Here is a 14,684-nt window from a genome sequence, read left to right on the forward strand (position 1 = left end):
TTTTAATTATGATTTTTTGTAGTTTTTGTGCTGTAAAAACTGTTATTTCTCTGTTCTTCATCAATTAAATTGATTAGTATATTTTCACTGTTAGTTGGAAGATATGCAGCTGTTGTTGACATGAACCAGGTTTTAACTAGAATTAGCCTAACATGATCTACATTTCTGCATAGCATGCACACATATCATGTATTTACAATTAGACAGAGACACTTAGAGAGATCTGAATGAGTCATGTGTCAGAGCTTGGCTCTATTCTAGGTTAGTTTCTTCAAAGTCCTTGTTGCTGATTTTTGTCTATTTCCAGCCTTCATTGCTGAGTTTTTTTGGGGGGCTATGTTTTCTAAAGACAAAACAGAGTATTACATCTTATTTTTTGGTTTACATTATTGAAATTTTTTTTGGCCATTATTTCCATTCCTTCATAGCCATCAAGTCTGATTTTACCTTTCACAATGTCTGAAACAACCATGACAAGTGATTGCTTATATTGAATTGTGTCACCCTCTTTAACGGTAAATTGGCCATAATAATATATCATTATATTTTGAGCACACCATGTCACTATGTTAGGTACCTTTTGGCATATTTTAGGCAAGTATCCAAGACTGGGTCTTGTAAGTCAACATACCTCTATAATTTTTCCTGTACTAGTACAAAAGTATTTTCTTCTCTTACAATGTTTATATGTTAATGGTCAGGGTCAATATAAGTCGACACTGGTTTGCCCAGCATGTGGAAAGATTTCAATCACTTTTGATCCCTTCATGTATTTGTCGTTGCCGCTACCTTCAACTGCAACTCGGCAAATAACCGTGACTCTGTTTTACGACGATGGAAGTGGTCTTCCTATGCTATACACTGTTAGTTTGCTAAAGCAAGGTTGCTGTAAAGATCTTAGTGAACAACAAAGTAATGCTTGTTGCTTGTAGCTTGAATGCTGATGAGATTCTTCTGCTTGCAGAGGTAAATTTGGTTTCCATTGATATCTGCTACAATTTATTTTATTTATTCCCTTAATATTAGTTCTAGTGGTTGAGTAACTGTAATTTCGATTGCCAGGTTTATGAACATAAGATTTTTCGATATTTGGAAAACCCCTCAGAGCTATTGGCTCCAATTAAGGAGGATGACCACTTATAGACTTTCTAAAAACGTCGTGGGAAGATCCAGAGTTGAAATAATTCATCGACCACATGAAAAGTAAGCTTGCATCCCTATCCTTATGTAATTGGTAAATAGCACTGGTAAACATGTGATGTACAAACTGGTGTTGCCAATCCATCTATTGAAAAATAGCTTTAACTAAGTAATTTCAGAAGGGGATTATAGTATTAATTAAAATAATTATTGGCTACTTGTTCATTAAGAAGCTGAAGTCCGTATGAATAAAGTTCAAGCGCTCCAAGTCAAGTGTTGACTGGATAATACTGGCTATATTACCTGCTTTTGAGAAATATGTGTTTTAATTTTTTGTATCCTAGTCATTTTATGTCTTGGATCATCTATGCAGACTGCTTGTTAGACTTCTGCTGGATTTCCTAACTTAGATAGTTGGATTTTTCAGGTGCCCGTCAGACAGTGTTAAGGGTTGTCAAGGAAAGCTTATCGGTACCCCTTTTGTTACTTATTTAAAAGAGCCAATATGTGGAGCCAATGTTGAAGCCGTTGTTACTAGATTGTTGTCACCTTTGAAGAGAACGCGTCCTTCAGTTAAGCTCGAGAATGGTAAGGAAAATGGATTTGAAAAAGAGGTTATTGAAGAACCATCAAACCGCTACAATTCTAAGAACCTGTCAATGGATGATGCAGAAGTAGAGGAAAAATCTAGCGAAGCGTTATTTCTGTGTTGAAAGTAGTAAATTTTAGACTCCTTGAATACTTAAAGAATATTTTGTTGTTGATGACAGTGTTGCATGTTTTAAACTAAATTGTGGATTGTTAATTCAATGTAGAATGTTCTTACTTTTTGTTATTTGAAAATCAAGTTCATTTGATGATGCTAGTATATATTAAAAAGCTAATTTTAAATATATAAAAAAAATTAAAATATAATAGAATAAATTAGTGTAATATAAATAAAATATATAATGAGAATTTAAATATATATAAATATAACAATAATACGAAAATTGAGTTATAATATATATTACAATAACACTTTTTATGCAAAGAATTATGTTATGGAAACTTCATTATATAACACAAATAATGTGTTATACTAAAGTGTAGTATAACACAAAAAAAGTGTTATAGTATCGACTATAAATAACATAATTCAACACTTATCTATATATTAAAATAACACAGAAATTGTGTTATCGTTGCAGTACAATAACACATCTGTATAACAATGATAAAGTGTTATGTAAAGTACCCTGACCTACGATAACATAGTCTGTCTTAACACATCAGAAAGTGTTATCGTAGGTTTTGATAACACATTTTTGGTGTTATTAAAAGCATTTTTTCTTGTAGTGATGGGTCTCACAAGGCAAGATCCTTGATGCCTAAGCGAGTATCCAGGCATGACTTGGGCATTCACGAGGAATGGGGATGGGTCTCACAAGGCAAGACCCTTGGTGCCTAAGTGAGTACCCATGTATGACCCGGGCATTCACGAGGCTCGGACATGGGTCTCACAAGGGGTTATGGGGTTGCATGAGGGCCACAAGAGGATGGTGGTACGAGGCTCCTTAGTGTGGTCATACCTCGCGAGACGTACATGAGCATGGTGAGGTGTGTCTTGCTGTGCGAGGCATTGGCGCGCATCTGGGTCGCGAGGCGTGCGGGTGAGGGAAGCCTCGCATAGTGAGACCCTTGTGGCCATGGCAGGCGCATGCAGGGGAAGGGTAGCCTCACATGTGGGGGAAGGGCAGCCTCGCATAGTGAGACCCTTGTGGCCTTGGCAGGCGTATGCGGGGGAAGGGTAGCCTCGCATGCGGGGGAAGGGCAGCCTCGCATAGTGAGACCCTTGTGGCCTTGGCAGGCACATGCGGGGGAAGGGTAGCCTCGCATGCGGGGGAAGGGCAGCCTCGCATAGTGGGTCCCTTGTGGCCTTGGCAGGTGCATGCGGGGGAAGAGTAGCCTCGCATGCGGGGGAAGGGCAGCCTCGCATAGTGAGACCCTTGTGGCCTTGGCAAGCGCATGCGGGGGAAGGGTAGCCTCGCATGCGAGGGAAGGGCAGCCTCGCATAGTGAGACTCTTGTGGCCTTGGCAGGCGCATGCGGGGGAAGGGTAGCCTCGCATGCGGGGGAAGGGCAGCCTCGCATAGTGGGACCCTTGTGGCCTTGGCAGGCGCATGCGGGGGAAGGGTAGCCTCCCATAGTGAGACCCTTGTGGCCTTGGCAGGCGCAGGCAGGGGAAGGGTAGCCTCGCATGCGGGGGAAGGGCAGCCTCGCATAGTGGGACCCTTGTGGCCTTGGCAGGCGCATGCGGGGGAAGGGTAGCCTCGCATGCGGGGGAAGGGTAGCCTCCCATAGTGAGACCCTTGTGGCCTTGGGAGGCGCATGCAGGGGAAGGGTAGCCTCGCATGCGGGGGAAGGGCAGCCTCGCATAGTGAGACCCTTGTGCGTGGTCGAGGGGTGCATGGCGCGAGGCCCTTGATGCGCCTGGCCCCTTGTGACCCGTAGCTTGGCCTCCTAGCCTAACAAGGCCATACTTCACAGCCCACAAGGTGATGTTTCCCTTGGGATAATCTCCCGGTTTCACAAGACTTACAGGTCTGAGCCTGATAATGTGACTTAGTGCGTATTTTAACCATTTACTGGGGATTTTTTTCTTGGTGGATTTTTGGCATCCACACTTGCCCCCTAGTCTATAGGGAGGCCTTTAGGCATTCTTGTAGACTCTTCTCTTCCTCCTTTTTTTTTTTTTATATTTATCATGTTCGAGGTCCTTTGGCACCCACTCGAAAGAGGGTTCTGTAGGTCTCTCTTTGGTGCACCTTGGTTGCACCTATAAGGATATATTGACCCCTTGGGTTCTAGTTATCCTTTTATATATTTTTGCGCGCTCTTATTATATCTTGCGTGAAGCGTCCTTCTCGTCATTAGGCATAGTACTATTTTTGCAAGCGTCTTCTTTGAGACCCTTTTTGCAAGCGTCTTCTTTGAGACCCTTTTTGGAAGCGTGTACTTTGAGACCCTTTTTGATAGCGTCTACTTTGGAGACCCTTTTCGGAGGCGTATACTTTGGAGACCCTTTTTGGAGGTGTCTACTTCGGATACCCCTTTTGGAGGCATCTACTTTGGAGACCCTTTTTGGAGGTGTCTACTTCGGAGACCCCTTTTGGAGGCGTTTGCTTTTGAGGTGATTTCCTCTCGGGTGGGGACTTTCATGGCTAGAGGGTCTTCATTCGATTTCAAACATAGTCAACAACCCCTCTAGCATGATGCCCCCTTCTATATGGAATCTCCAGATGTATTGGTAGTATGGCCACTGGAGGAAGGTTCGCTTTCTTCGACACATAAGTTCTTATGGCCCTCTTCCACACGTATGTACTTCTGTGCTTTCTCGAAGAAGTCATCCAAATTCGAAACTTCTCTTTTGAGCATGCTTCCCAATAACTTGCTTCCTGGACGAACTCCGGCTGTAATAGCCATCTTGAGCTCTGCTTTGGTTAAACCTCCCACCTTTGTTGCCTCCATACTGAACCTATGGACGTATTCCTTCAGACTTTCATCCTCGCCTTGTTTTATGTTAGCGAGGTTGGTAGGTTGCATGACGTAATCATAGGCTGCATGGTACTGCTGCAGGAATTCATCAGAGAGTTGCTGCCATGATTTGATTATTCTTGGCCTTAACCTCTTGAACCACTTGTACGCCACTCCTTTAAGCGTAATGACGAAGAAATGACACTTTTCCCTGTTGTTGACCCCTCTTAACCTCATCAAGTTATTGAAGGAGTCTAAGTGATATTTTGGGTCTGTAGTACCCTCGTACGGAGTCATGCGAGGTTCTCTTAAGCCAGTGGGCATTTGCTCAGCCTGAATCTCCCTTGTGAAGGGTGAATCACGGTCAAATTCTTCGTCATCCATGTGCCCCCCAAGTGCAGTGGTGATCTTGCCTTGAGGGCTTCGCATTTTGGTGTCTAGTCCTCTCCTCTTTTTGCATAAGGAGTTTTGCGAGTTCACTGGTTGATCCCTTGCCTTGGTTGTGTCCCTTGGGGGAACCACGGGGGGTACATCTCTTACTTCTGACCTCTCTCCATGGGGATCTTTTCTTAGGCCAGGGGGTGCTTCTTTTGAGGGGACTTCAGCCTCGTTCTTACGACCATCACCTTCCCTCCGCCTTTGCTCCTGGGGACATTTCGTTGCCCTAGGTCCCCCCTGGTACTTTGCCTGGGGGGTTTTGCTGGTGGAAAGTTGGGTCCTCCCATCGTCTACAGGGACGGTGCTTTCCCCTTTTTCATGCCCCTTCCCTTTACGCTTAGGGAGGGGTATGCTTGACTTCCCTTGCAGTAGGTCGTCTAAAACCTCCTGCATGTTCTCTATCATGGTTTCCAGCCTTCGAGTCTTTTTATGCAACTCATGAATCTCATCCTTGTAGAAACGCATCCTTGAGCTGGCACTTACCGACCGTACCCCGGGACCCTTGCGTGGCCAGTGCGTCGAGGGACCGGGGTCCTGGTGGCCTGAGCATGGGGTCAACCAGGGCCGGTTAAGTGGATACACTAGTTGCTCTGAATGACCTTCGTCGGGCTGGATAGCTGGGGACGATGCTTCCCTCTCCTCCCCTGGGGGAAGAGGTTCTTCTGGCCCACCTCCATGCTCGGGCGGAGGGGGATCTTTCTCGGAGGCCCTTCGCTCTACTTCGTCTCGGTGAACGTCAAGCTCTTGTATTTGTCGTAGGCGTTTTGAACGTCTTAGCATCTTTCTTTGTTGGAAATGATGAAAGAACACTGGCTTGATGCTTGTTCTTCCCACAGACGGCGCCTAACTGTTGACGGTGAAATCTCGTCAACGATATAAGGTTAGAAAACTAAGACTATATTGCCAAAGGTATCTCAGAAGAAGATGGAGAAAACTTGAAAGAGTAAATGTGTAGAACTGCAATGGAGTCGAAATTGTATATTACTTAACAGCCTTAGCATACAATCAATTTTCCAACCCCCTTTCTGAAGGGGTGATGACCTATTTATACTGGAGCTCTAATGGCTCCCCATACACTGTGGTCCCAGGGGACAAGATTGTACAGAGGTACATTGTCAGGGTAGTGGCACAGGTCGTGGTGGAGCAGAAGGTTATGGTGTCGGCCTGGTACATAGTCAGAGGTATGCATGTAGTGCTTCCACTCTTTGTACAAATCCGTACCTCCACTACTTGTACGACACAGATGTCAGAGTCATGCCTTTTTCCTTTTTCAGGGTTTTACATCCCGTGCTCGTATATTTATCTCATCCCTAGTGGTCCCCTTTACCTAAATATCTTCTCTAGGTTTCTTTATATTTTAGTAAGTGTCGATCCATACTTCTTTTATCCCGTCCTTACCTCCAAGTAGGAGGCCTGGAAATAGGCATGTATGAGGCTTGGGGATGGGTCTCACAAGGCAAGATCCTTGGTTCCTAAGCGAGTATCCAGGCATGACTTGGGCATTCACGAGGAATGGGGATGGATCTCACAAGACAAGAACCTTGGTGCCTAAGTGAGTACCCATGTATGACCCGGGCATTCACGAGGCTCGGACATGGGTCTCACAAGGGGTGATGGGGTTGCATGAGGGCCACAAGACGATGGTGGTACGAGGCTCCTTAGTGTGGTCATACCTCGCGAGATGCACATGAGCATGGTGAGGTGTGTCTTGCTGTGCGAGGCATTGGCGCGCATCTAGGTCGCAAGGCGCGCGGGTGAGGGCAGCCTCGTATAGTGAGACCCTTGTGGCCTTGGCAGGCGCATGCGAGGGAAGGGTAGCCTCGCATGCGGGGGAAGGGTAGCCTCGCATGCGGGGGAAGGGCAGCCTCGCATAGTGGGACCCTTGTGGCCTTGGCAGGCGCATGCGGGGGAAGGGTAGCCTCGCATGCGGGGGAAGGGTAGCCTCCCATAGTGAGACCCTTGTGGCCTTGGCAGGCGCATGCGGGGGAAGGGCAGCCTCCCATAGTGGGACCCTTGTGGCCTTGGCAGGCGCATGTGGGGGAAGGGTAGCCTCCCATAGTGAGACCCTTGTGGCCTTGGCAGGCGCATGCGGGGGAAGGGTAGCCTCGCATGCAGGGGAAGGGCAGCCTCGCATAGTGAGACCCTTGTGCGTGGTCGAGGGGTGCATGGCGCGAGGCCCTTGATGCGCCTGGCCCCTTGTGACTCGTAGCTTGGCCTCCTAGCCTAACAAGGCCATACTTCACAGCCCACAAGGTGATGCTTCCCTTGGGATAATCTCCCAGTTTCACAAGACTTACAGGTCTGAGCCTGATAATGTGACTAAGTGCGTATTTTAACCATTTACTGGGGATTTTTTTCTTGGTGGATGTTTTGGCATCCACAATAACCAAGTGGGAAACAACAAGAGGAAAGGGAATGGTGAGGGCGACCAAAGCGGGATGAAGAAGAACAAGTCTGTGGAGAAATTCAAGCTTGTCTATGCCACCTACACCGTCCTAATGAACACCCAGGAACATATCTTCCTAGAAAATTCTAATTGCCTCCCGTGGAAGAAGCCAGAACCTTTAAGGCATCAAAGGGCCAAGAAAGACCCCTCAAAGTTTTGCCAATTCCACAATGACATCGTTCATAACACCTATGACTGCCGATAGCTAAAGGATGAGATTGAGATTCTCATTCATGCTGGATTATTTGCTCAGTACACCCGAAATCAGGTAGTCCCTAATCAACCGGCTAGGCAGAATCCTTAACCATCTCAGGAAGCCACGACAGGACATCCAGGAGCTCAGATGAATTAGGTCGACCTTCCCCCGATAGTAGGAGGAGATATAACTACTATTGTCGGAGGATCTCATTTGGGGGGCATGAGCAGCGGGGCCCAAAAGAGGTATATTAATGATTTCAAAACTCATAACGGTGTCAAGTTTATTCCAGAGAAGCGGTTATCGAAACAACAATAGTTGGAAAAACAACCTATCATTTTCACGAAAGAGGATGCTAGCCACATTCAATTCACACACAATGACCCCCTGGTGGTAACCGTGCAGCTCACTCACCGAAGGGTACGGAGGATACTGGTGCACAACGGAAGTTCCATAAATGTGCTTTTTAGGTCGTTAAAAAGATAATACCATATTTTATGGGAAGGATTTATTTAATTAATTAAATAAATAAAATCAAATAGGAAAAATACAATATTCCCTGAAAGGGAATAGTGCCACACGCATGACACAATCTAAGGACTGTGCCATGCATGTATATGATAGTGATAAAGTATCAATATTATTTTATTTTATTTAATGAATTAATAAATTAAAAATAATTTTTTTTCAGATTTGGTAAGTTAGATATTACGTAAATGAATTCAGATAATCATTATGATTGTATTATATTATTATGAATAATAATAATTTAATATATAATCTATATATTATGTGATAATAAGAGAAAAACAATGGTGATTCAGAAGAGTTTCAGAAAATTGTCAGACAAGAAATTCTTCATCTTCTTCTCTTATTATTCCAATATTTCTCAAGCCATAACCCAAGTACTCATGTGTTGAGATAAACTTGTTATTTCTAAATTACAAACCCTTGTTCTCTATGTGCCCACCCACATCTTGAGGTGTAGAGAACACTCCAGAAGATTGTGGTCTGAGTACTCAAATATTTGGATAAGAAGATCATTATTTATACGAAAAGACTCACGGACTCTTGATAGGCTTCAAGAGGTAAATATTTTTGTCTTTGAATATTTGTATACATGTGCATATAATATATAAGTATGTGTGTGTATATATGTTGCATGATTAATGATATTGCATATTAATGGTTCATGTATGTATACTTGAACATTTAAACTACTTATATGAGAAGTGGAAATTTTTTTGATGTTTATCAACTGGGCCCACCATACTATTTCGTTGCGCACTCTGATTGTTTTTCCAACAATACCACCCTCTGTGGCTCCTCTGGCACCACCTATTGCTCCTGGCAAGAATTTAGAGATGTCGCCTCAGCCTAGGCTGTCTACAGTTCCCCACTCTGGTCGATGTAGTCTTGGACCCTCAACTTGTCGGCCAGTGAGAAAAACTACCTAGGGGAGAATTACAGAAGAAAGGAAACAATCTTCCCGATCGATGGTGGAAGAACCCAACTTTCAAGGAGCACTTCCCCACGTTCAGAGCACCATGGAGGTTCCATGCCAAAGACGCGGTCAAGAAAATGGGAGCGAACACATGGTGTGAACACCTCCACCTCCAAAGATACACAAATGGATGAGGGATACATGTCCCAACTAAGATAAGTTGGAGTAAAGGGAGAGAAGGTCCCTAAAGCTTCTTTCATGAAGAAGAATAAAACACAAGCTCTGCCCACCAATGACCTTATGAACTCATAAAACAGGATGAGGAAGAAGCTATACACAGAAATGAATGATCTTAGAAGCATGATAGCGGCTGTGTTAGGAGGAAAGCTAGGTGACAATGAGTTTGATGAAGAATCTCCACTTTCGAGAGAGATCTAAGTAGAACCTCCCCCATCCCACTTCAAATACCCATGCATGACACCTATGAAGACATAACAGACCCAAAATTTCACTTGGATGTCTTTAATGGCTTGATGAAATTTAAAGGAGTCTCTGCATAGGCTAGATGCCAATTTTTTTTTTCAATCACAGTAAGAGGAGCTACCTACAAGTGGTTCAGAAACCTAGGCCTAGGGAAAATTTCCTCATGGAGGAAACTCGCAGGGGAATTCCTTCAACAATACCACGCCTTCCATGACAACACGACACCTACCATGAGCATCGCCTATGTAGAGGTAGCTAAAGTGGGAAAGTTATGTAAGGATGAGCTAAAATTTGCCATCACCGCATGGGTACATCCGAAGAGAAAAATTTGGAATAGTATGCTCAAGAGAGAAATAGAGGACATGGGCGAGTTCTATGAAAGGACTTTGAAGTACATCCGAATGGAAGATGGGCATGACCACCTGATGATACCCATGAACACTCTAGGAGACTAGAGAATGCTATAACATCCTACTATGAAGATTCACCAAGCCCTGAAGGCTCGTGATGTCAATGGTTGTGACGGCAGACAGACATACAATGTAACCCAAGTAATTCCCACCAACATACACACCTGGGGGGGAATATCCACCATTGTCGATTGAAATTTCCCAAAATGTGCATGAGAGTAGAATAATTATAGTGTTTTATGAGATAAATCCCGCCAACCACTTGGGAGCATAGTGCTATAAGAAAAAGAAAAAAATAAATAGAGCACATGGCATTTATAAGGATTAGCTAACCTCATAGACATGATAACGATGAAAAAAGTTTCAAAAGTGGCATGTCCATACAAGGGTAGTCACCTTAAACGATGACCACCCCACACAACGCCCCAACCTCATGACCCCTGGCTCCATGAGACACGCCTTGGCCTTAAAGCCCTTAGCTCCATGAGATATGCCTTAGACCCATCAACCTCATGACCCATGGCTCCGCGAGACACACCTTGCCCTTATAGCCCTTGGTTCAACAAGATATGCCTCGGTCCCATCATCCTCATGACCCCTGGCTCCGTGAGACACACCTCGGACTTATAGCCATGGGCTCCACGAGATATGCCTCGGTCCCATCAGCCTCATGACCCTTGGCTCTGTGAGACATGGCTTGGGCTTATAGCCCTTAGCTTTGTGTGATATGCCCCAGTCCCATAAGCCTCATATCCCTAGGCTAAAAAAAAGGAACCCCAAGAAGGTTCCTTAATATAAGTCTATATTTACTTGAGTCTACTAGAAAAAAAGGGTCTCAAATAAGATGCTTGCAAAAATAGTACTATGCCTAATAGCGTGAAGGAAGTTTCTTGAACAAAGATAAATAGTTCGTGCAAAAGTTATAAAAGGATGGCAAAGACCCAAAGGGTTAACTTGTCCTTATAGAAATAGTTAGGGTGCACCAATAAGACTAATGGCACTATGTCCATGAGGAATTGCAGAGGTTCCTCACAAAAAAAAAGGGATTCTCAATGTCCCACAAAAAATAAAGGTCTCTCAAAGTTCCAGACCAAAGAAAACGGGGCTTCTTAATGTCCCACACTAAAGAAAAAAGTGGGCTTCTCAAAGTCTCATACCAATAAGTGAAAGGGAGAGGGATTTACACTTCCATTATACTTGTGTGAAAATATGAAATTGTCTTGTGAACATGGTTTATCTAAAAGAGTCGAGAGGTCCTTGTATCGCAGACTCTTGGCAGAATGCGCCCGCAATGCGAAGCCACAATTTTGTAGCCTTCAAATGGAATGCGCTCGCAATGCGAGATGCTTCTACAAAGCAATATGCTCTCGCTGTGTGAGCTACTCCCTCGATGCGAGATGGTCTCGCAATGTATCGCACCAATGCTACGACCTTCAAGCAAGATTCGCCCACAAAGCAAGGCCGCAATGCGATGCCCTTGTGTATTCACCTCCTACCTTAGACATGCCATCATCGTGAGGTCGCAATGCAAGGTCAACCTTTGGACATCCCTTTAGTAATATCCATCTCACACAACGAGAGGCATCTGAACTCATACTTTACCAAGTGTGAACGAGAGGTATTTGAACTCATTCTTTACAAAGAACTCAACTAAATCAAATAGCCTATTTAACTACTAAATTGTTGTTACATTTTGGCTTCTATGGTGAAACATGCAATTCTAAAATGTCCAATACATTTCCAGATTAATGTGTTTCCTCCAAACATATGGAACTTGATCCTAATATCAATCTTTGAAGATTCCTATCTGGTTTAAAATCAGTTCATCTTTTGGGATATTAGGTCGCTCCCTAAATACACAAACATATAATCTCCATTATATTCAAGATACTCAAAAAATTAAGTCCTTATAATTATTCAATGACTCAATCCATAATTCAATTGAAAACTGCTGACTATTCCCACCATTTAACAAATGTTAATTTGAAAACATAACATTCGATACATTAAACAGTCCATCACCGAGTTGTAGGAATACTGTCTCATGTCCTTCTTTTCTAGTACAAGAATAAATGGACATTATTATTTAGATAATACATCCTCCTGATCGGGAAGGCAAAAATCCTTTCTTGGACTTTTGTAAACAAAAGTATTTAAGCTTTTTATCTATATAAGTCGCTTGATATAGTGCCAAAAGATTGTTCTTTCAATCTCTATAAACTTGAATGTATAGAACATGTTTGGATTTTCTAAATCTAATATTTATAAATGTTCAGCTAACCATTTCCTTTCCATTGATAATTTCTCTGCATCATTCCCAATGATAAGAACGTTATCAATATTAAGAATAAGAATCACAACAGAATCTTCCTGGTCGAGATCTTCAAATGGTTTTGTCATGTCTGTCATTCAGTAAAGACTACTTAGACATCCATTTAAATTAATCTCATAATCAATGCATAAAGCAATGGATAAGAGTATGTAAATGGATTTAATCTTTGTTATAGTAGAAGGTGTTTATTCGAGTAATAAATTCTTCTTTCTGTTTATAACCTTAGGCTATTAACCTTACTTTGAAAAGTCTATACTTTCCTTTATTCTCCTCTTCATCTTGAATATCCTGTTTCAAATTGAAGTTTAATAAACTTTAGTTGGGTGTTCAAGCATCCAGATGTCATAGGAATTCTTAATTCCATTTCTAGATTCGTGGTGTTTCAACCATTGTTTTATGTAAAACTTCTCATTACATACTAGTATGTGAATGAAATATAGTTAGATTGTATTACACACAACCAACTAAAATTTATATTTGTAACGGAGTAGTTACTTACTAACACTCCCAATACAATAATGCTTTATAGAATTTTTGATATTCTTTGGTTTTATCATTTTTAATTATCAGTAACTTGCTTACTTTAATTATAGTCATTTTTTCTAGTACAATTTAACTAGAAAAATATAGTGATTATAATAATCATGCTTCAACAATGTAGCATTTAAGAGATACAAACACTTTTGTAATCTTTTATGATTATTAAATTGTTTCACTAAATGACTTCATGGAAATTTTTTAATTTATTCACATAACCACTTTTGAATCCCAAATTTTTAATATTGTACAATCAAATATGTACAGAGTATAACAAGTGTTAAAATTATAGAAATAATAAAGATGATAACAATCACTCATTATCTATTTAATCTTATCTAATATGATTATATTCCATTTCTAAAATACAAATTTTGCTTAGCATTCTAGTTGTATGTGAATTGGGTTTGAATTCCAAGTTCACATGCAAATTACTTGAATTCCAAATTCGAGTTTAGACTTCCTTTTGATCAGATCATACAAGTCTTTAAGTGACTTTACTTTGAATGTTTCATAAAAATTTCTAGAAATTTTCTATGTATTAAACAAAAATAAACATATCTTAAATAAATGTCAATCATTATTGACTTAAAGTAAAATATCTCTTTTAGCTTTGAACATTAAAAGGTTCAACATACATCTCTATGTATTATCTAAACGATTATGCGATTTTTCAACTTTTATAAGGAAAAATGTCTTTTAGCTAACTTTAATTAATAGACTATATAAACATGGAGAGAACCAAAGAATGGTTCTAATAAAAGACTTTATTTTATTTGTTTTATTTGTCTAATTAATTACAAACAAATTTCTAAAAAAAATTCACATATATGTTTCACTTAATTGTTGTTGGAATAATATGTCTTATTTATTAAATCTATAATTTGCACAATAATGAATAATTCATAATTATCATTTATACTAGGTAGAACAAATATATTTCCAAAAATAACAACTGAATTTATTATTCAAAAGAAATATCAAACTTGTTCACTCATCAAATAAAGGAATCTATAATATAGTTTCTAGAAAGAACTCTACAACTAATTTAAAGAAAAAGACTTAATAGAATAATGAAAATAAAAATTAAATTACATGCCAGTTATTTCTTGGTCTACCAATCTACAATCTTTTTCTTGTTTCCCTTTCGCATTTCTTTCCTTTCTTGAATAATGTGTTCCTGAAATCAAGATAAAAATATTGTTTGTGGCATAAAAATTTGAATCAACTATTGAAACATATTAAAAGGAGATGAGTAAATCATATTTACCATTTCTTCTTGCAAACTTCTCAAGTGATCAAAATAATCTCTTTTGATCTTTTCCCATATCTCGTATGTAGATTTAAGGTTTACGTATCTCGATTTAATATCGTCAGGTATAGTCTTTAGTATGCAATGATGAGCCAAATAATCATATCTCATCCAATTCACATATTTTTTATGATCATCATAATCAGATAAAGTTGATGGCTCATCTGGAGGCACATCAATGATTGCATCATATACTTTTAGTTTACTCCGAACTATATGTATGTTTTTGTACCAATCATCAAGATTGTTGAAGTCTAAATGAAAAGTACTTATGTAGCCGTCATAAGGATTCACTGGTTCTTTCACATTTTGAGGTCATTGATTAGGATTAAGAGAATTAACCATTATTGCTGGAAATAAATAAATAAAATATAATGAATTAAAACATATAATAAATACAAGATTTTATTTGGAAAAGTAAACATGATGCA

At 40.9% G+C, this 14,684-nt stretch overlaps 1 protein-coding gene across 1 annotated transcript; it reads left to right on the forward strand.

Annotated features, from left to right (window-relative positions):
- Positions 1–882: 882 nt before the first annotated feature.
- On the forward strand, positions 883–1,997 carry LOC133784118 (ubiquitin carboxyl-terminal hydrolase 9-like). Its single transcript, XM_062223617.1, has 3 exons — positions 883–966; positions 1,063–1,203; positions 1,568–1,997. Exons 1-3 carry the CDS (start codon positions 938–940, stop codon positions 1,851–1,853), a joined length of 456 nt encoding a protein of 151 aa, XP_062079601.1. The 5' UTR covers positions 883–937; the 3' UTR covers positions 1,854–1,997.
- The last annotated feature ends 12,687 nt before the right edge of the window (positions 1,998–14,684 follow it).

Source organism: Humulus lupulus, chromosome 6 (genome assembly GCF_963169125.1).
Source record: "Humulus lupulus chromosome 6, drHumLupu1.1, whole genome shotgun sequence".
NCBI lineage: Eukaryota > Viridiplantae > Streptophyta > Magnoliopsida > Rosales > Cannabaceae > Humulus > Humulus lupulus.

Excerpts from the sequence above, each read along its gene's own strand:
- LOC133784118 (XM_062223617.1), top strand. The coding sequence starts at position 938 with ATGCTGATGAGATTCTTCTGCTTGCAGAG. Across the intron at positions 967-1,062 it reads AGATTCTTCTGCTTGCAGAG|GTTTATGAACATAAGATTTT; the intron begins GTAAATTTGGTT and ends TTCGATTGCCAG. Across the intron at positions 1,204-1,567 it reads ATTCATCGACCACATGAAAA|GTGCCCGTCAGACAGTGTTA; the intron begins GTAAGCTTGCAT and ends TGGATTTTTCAG.